The sequence below is a fragment of the Fulmarus glacialis genome, unplaced genomic scaffold (genome assembly GCF_000690835.1).
Source record: "Fulmarus glacialis isolate BGI_N327 unplaced genomic scaffold, ASM69083v1 scaffold27053, whole genome shotgun sequence".
NCBI lineage: Eukaryota > Metazoa > Chordata > Aves > Procellariiformes > Procellariidae > Fulmarus > Fulmarus glacialis.
This window is the reverse complement of record NW_009203998.1, coordinates 3253-8899: the sequence shown is the minus strand read 5'-3', so window position 1 is coordinate 8899 and position 5647 is coordinate 3253. Positions and strand designations below refer to the sequence as shown.

Sequence of the window (5647 nt, the reverse complement as noted above, 5' to 3'; positions counted from 1 at the left end):
TCAGCAGGACCCACCACCCATCGTGGACAGAAGGTCTGCAGTGACACTACCTCAGAGTCTCAAATTCTTTGCCCCAGTCACTATCATTTACTAGTCTCCCTGAGGTGGTGGTGAAAACACACTGAATCTCTACGCAAACACTAGTTTTTAATCAAAATGTGTCCTGCTTGCTGAGGATTTTAGGTTAAAGGGCAGCTGGTATCTGACCACAAACCCAGTTGTTATAGTCTCCTGAGTGTTAAACTGATTTTCAGAACCAGTATCAACTCTGGTAAAAGTGGTTCTGAACTATTTAGGAAGGGAACTGGCTTTTCCTTCTCTGGCACCAAACCTTTGCTCCTCTGCTAACCCCTCCAAATTTGACAGGGGACTTCATGCAAGTTTACAGACGCCCACCAACACATCCTAAGCATATACAAATACCAGTGATTACAAACACAAGTCACAAAATTTACATTTCTAAATTTTAACTAGTATGTTAATTCATCTGCTCTTCTAAGAAAAGCACAACAGGGCAAGAAGTTTCACTCTGTTTTCCTTTCCTTTTTTTCAATTCATAACTATTTTTCCCCTCCACAAAAACCTATTTTTTATTACTCTCACTTTCAACTCCTTCAACTTCTTTCAGTCTCCCTTGCCCCCCACCACTTTCTACTCTCTCCCTTTGCTTTCCTAGTCCTGATCGATCGCTGTTTGTTCCAGCATTTGGCTCACGCACAGAGGCACAACTCTGACAGCCCTGGAAGTCTATAAACAACATCATCAAATTTTCACATGCTAAAAAGAGATAGGCCAGCCTCCAGCTCATCTCAATGCTTCTAATTAGAAAGAGATCAGCACATGGTGCACAGGCAGCCTGTCACTATTTTCCCCCCTCTCTCTGGTAAGGCACAGGTCTATCTTCCTGGAGCTTATGTAAATACAGGAGGTATGTTTACCGGCTCTCCAGGGCAAGCTGAATTCAGAGAGCTGGGCTGTGCTTATCATCCTCTCATGGGAAAAAACCAAATAGAGATTCCAGCACCAATACCCTATCTTCACTCAAATCAGTTTCGAAATAAACAAATATAACCTGGTGAAAGGCACAGATACACTACAGCCTGCCTGCTTCAGAAACTCAAAGCTGGTAAGAACTCCAGGCTGACATACTGGTATTACTTAACGGCTGAAGTAAAAAACTCTGCTATTCAGACTTAAAATTTAATATAATCAATATTGAGCATGAGAAAGTAAACTGCATGCATGCACATGTAGTAACTCAAAAATGCTTAGTGACAGTTTTCAATGTCACAATTCTACTCATTGTAAAAGCAAAGAAAAAGAGAAATACGAGGGCCCGTCTTTTATGTTGTGTCACAGGGTTACATACAAGGGTCAACTCTTCACAGGCAGGAACGGGAATGACTTGCCACCTCGCTCGTGCCATGCAAGCACAACTTACTGTCCTTGGCTTTATGAAGTGCTCCCTCCATGCCACCTATTTAATTTGCTCTGTACAAGCGACTTAATTCCAAAATTAAGATTTACTTCATGCTTCAGAAAGAGGAACATCATCTTTGGCTACCTATCCTGGAGCAGTCTGGCAGGGCAATCATTATTACTGTTTCAGTAATGATGCTAGAGTTCATTCCCATCAAACAAATGGTAAATGAACCCTACATATTAGACAGTTACAACAAGTTCAAATTCTAATTATTTTCCTTCTTTACTTCCCAAAACTTTACACCAACTAGAACTGCAAAAGGGATCAAGAGCTCAACTGATTCCAAAACAAGAGAGTAAATTTTCAGGCATATTTTTCTCCTGGTAGAAATAAAACACTGGCCATATCCTTCTAATACATTAATAAATCTACCATAGTTTCTTTTCCACCTTCCCCAGTGGTCATAAGAATATCTATTGGAAACATCTGCTCCTTGACTTTGCTTCCAGTAATGGCAGCCAGCTATGTGACCTGATAGCAAATTCAAAGGAACTCACTCCTAACTCAGGGATATGGACAGTAGCCTCCTGGTCTTGTGTGTTGGCTATGAACAGCACTGCTTCCAGCTAGCAAATGTGGGGCTATTGTAAACGCTGTTTCACAGCAACTGATTCCTCTTTTACATGAGTGTGATAATGTATAATTTTACATTATTTCAGATAGCTCTATGTGTCAATAGTATACTAGGGGCAATATTAGAGTAAACCTGTTCCTTAAGTCACTCATTCTGTCCTCAAATATTCTTCTAGTTTTCTACAGAAATATGGGATAGTCATGAGGAAGCTCCGTGCTGTATTTTACTATAGATGTGATCAGACAGCGTGTTAAGTAATCTCATCTGGACTCCCTTTCCCACGAAAGGTTGGACCAGATGATGTTTTGCAGTCCCTTCCAACTTGGGTTGTTCCATGATTCTGTGAAAACACAGCTGTACAGATACAGCAAGTATATGAAGCAACGGAGAAGAGCTGAACTGAAGAGATTCTGGAAGACGACAAAAAGAAATGCTGAGGTAAAACTATTTAAACTATTAAAACTATTTGCTGAGAAACAAAACTATTTAAAACCAAAACGAGAGGACACTCTTCACTGTGAAAGAAGTAGTCACAGAATTGAAGAGAGAAGTAAGCAACTCTCCCATTTATACAGGCTGGTTAACTTAAAAGTCAAACAAAAGAAAAGAGCTGAACAGAAAAAGCGAGGTGAGTTTTGTTAAGGAACGAGCAGAGACATCTTCAGACAAAAATATTGATCGCTTTCCCTGAAATAAAGCAACACAGGCTTTAGAATCTGGTCAGTTTTTATTCAAATTAAGATGACTGCAGCAGAAAGTATTTTCAGCCTCTGTTGTCAGAGTAAGTACAAGCTGGGTTTTTCTTTTTCGACAGCCATTCACGGAACTGCAGCATACTCACTGACAGCTTACTACAAGCATGTTTGACAAGAAGTAGTAGTAAGCAGCCGAATACATGAGAGCAGACCATTTTCAGTTCTAATGAAAACTGATGACTAAGTTCTGAATCACCAGCCACAAAACCCTTGCATTGGCGAAAGGACACAGACTAATAAGAAGAAATTTAGTAATAACATTTGGTGGAAGATTAGTAAAAAGACAAAACCCAGTCATACACTCATTCACATTCTTTACTGAAACATTTTTTTCCCTGCATGATGTCATACGCAAATGCAAGGGCTTGCAATCCAATTTGTCTCTCCTACTTCAGATACTCTTGTGTCCTCCTGGTATGGATTGATCCCAAGTTCTAATTCCATTTCAATACTGACCTTTCTACCCACCTCTCCTGTAAAATCTCCCATCAAAAACAATTAAGCATTTTACTTTGGCTTCATTCCTTCCCCATCTACCCCAGTATTATTTCAGGGAGTTGCAACAAACTTCTGATAGTTACTCTGAAAACAGCAAGGAAATGAAAAGTACTAAGAAGATGTAAGTCACTTCTAGTAACGAAGTATTACCCAATTTCCGTCAGGCCTCTGAGAGACTCAGCCTGGACTTTTACCCACAAGGCACTCATCTTTGGATTGCAACTACGGCAAAATACTCTAGAGGTGGAAAGAGCTATTTTGGCATCCAATCTTATCTAGCTACAAGCACAGTTATATAGCAACTAATGTTTTGCCAGATCAAGTTATATCAAAAGTAACTAAGGTCTCCACCACTTAGCCTGGGATACTGTCACAATCTAAGCAGTTTCATTAACAGAAAACATTTCTTCATTGCATTTTCACCCAAAGGTCAGCCCAGTATTTTCTATTACTTTTACAAGTAAATTTAATCCACATTGCTTGCATCATTTCAGTATTTGTATGTGCTCAAGCAGTAGCATAGTTTGTTATAACAAAAATAATAATTTTAATGAAGACTGTCACAGACAGGATTTGAGAAGCAGGTACTGTAACAGGATTCAGAAGCCTTTAAGAAAGAGGAGAAAGGGAAATGCAGGTAAATAAACTGTGTCATCCACTGAAGGTTGGGGTTTTTTTGGTTTTGGGTTTTTTTTTTTGTTTGTTTGTTTTTTAAGTGACAGAGCAGAGCTTTCACGACTAGAAAGCTGACTAGGCCAGAGAAAGAAATAGTCTGTATCACTTCCATTTCACAAGATATAGCTCTCCTGGACTACAAAGGGTAGAACAGATTTTCCTGCTTCTATTTAATTCCTCATCTAGGTTCTTCTCACCTCCACCCCACAGCACCACTACTCACCAGACTTCATGTTCTTTGGGATACAAAATATGCATTTTCCACTACCCTGACCTGGTATTTCAGCCTGCTGTTTCACCGACCATGAATCTCACCTTGTTACACTTTCACCCACGTTTTCATCCTTCAAAAGTTCATAACTCACACCAACTTCACACTGGGAAATTTCTTTATTTCAAAAGGAGAGCTGTCCATGCATGCAGATAAATTCACATAGTTACCAATATACATACTCACACTTGTCACAACTCTGCCAAGAAGCACACATGGAAAATATGGTAGGATTACCTGTGAGATTAGCTGCCATCTCTTCAGCAGTCTGACACAGCCTCAGCCCTTGTTTTAGAGGACCTTCTGAGTCCACATACTGACGGCGCTTGAGGTAGCAGGACACTGCCATCTGAATCTGTTCTGTGCGTACGCGTTTCATGACCTCAAAAGAAAAGAAAGAGATGATGAGGCTCTTACCGCGTAGCTATACGCTAAGATCAACATACACTGTAGCTGTATTAAACTGATAGAAGACAAACAGCTCTGTATTTTCACTGCTGAAGTCAAACAACTTCATTACTGAAGTATGAAACAAAACCTTTAGGCGTTTGCCTCTCAGTACTAAGGCGTAACTAGACACTTTGAATCAGATCCCTGAAGATATTCTGCTGCCTAATTCTACTAATTTCACTGAGGAATCAAAAATACTTTTGAGGATTCTGGACTAAAACTGCAGTAGTGAGCTGAAGCATTTATTTTTGTAAAAATAACTCATAGAAAGGGAACGTTACTCCTCCTTGCTTTTTTACAGTAGCAGTTTGGGTATTCTTCAGTCATTTTCTGATTCCTCTGCCTGAACAACCAACAAAACAATTCCAGAAGAGTCAAGGGAATGAGAAATTAATATACAAAGAAGGAAATTTCAGAATCATAATGCTTTAAATAGCACACCTATTTGGGGAGTCCAAGAAGCGATAGCTTATCACCTGAACTTAAAGGTTAGAGCCAGACTTCTGGCACTTCAGTCAGGAAGTCCCCAGGAAAAAAACAGGGAAATTAAAACAAAAGCAGAGACTTCTGCCTTTTTCACCTGCCCCCATTTACCTAAACTTCCCTCCTACAAAAGTTAAAAAAAAAAAAAAAAAAAAAAAAAAAATCCTTTGAAGTTTCCTTTATATAAATTTTGAAAGCCATCCCCACAAACACCACTTTGTAGTATCTCAAAACCAAAAGGAGCCCGATGCTAGCTTTTAGCCTCTGCCTTGTAATAAAAGAACCTCAGTAGCATGAATGCAATAGGTCCCTGGCTATTTGAGAAGTCCCCGACTGTCACCAATCCATTGCAATAGCCATCGATTTTACACAGAAGTTTAGATAACCCAGAAGTCTTTAAATAAACCAGAACTAAGCAACAGTTTTATTCTACCAGAATAATAGGTAAAGCCTGCCTC

The 5647-nt window shown here is 39.5% G+C and overlaps 1 protein-coding gene across 2 annotated transcripts in view; it reads right to left on the bottom strand.

Moving 5' to 3' along the window:
• The window catches only part of TAF5L (TAF5-like RNA polymerase II, p300/CBP-associated factor (PCAF)-associated factor, 65kDa), a 16255-nt gene extending 11569 nt beyond the window's left edge, over nt 1–4686 (bottom strand). The window contains exon 1 of one of the 2 annotated variants that reach the window (XM_009574833.1): nt 4494–4686. In XM_009574833.1, the coding sequence (XP_009573128.1) occupies nt 4494–4635 (142 nt within the window). In that variant the 5' untranslated portion in view covers nt 4636–4686. The remainder of the gene's footprint in view (nt 1–4493) is intronic. The other variant, XM_009574832.1, reaches the window with a different exon arrangement.
• Nucleotides 4687–5647: the final 961 nt, after the last annotated feature.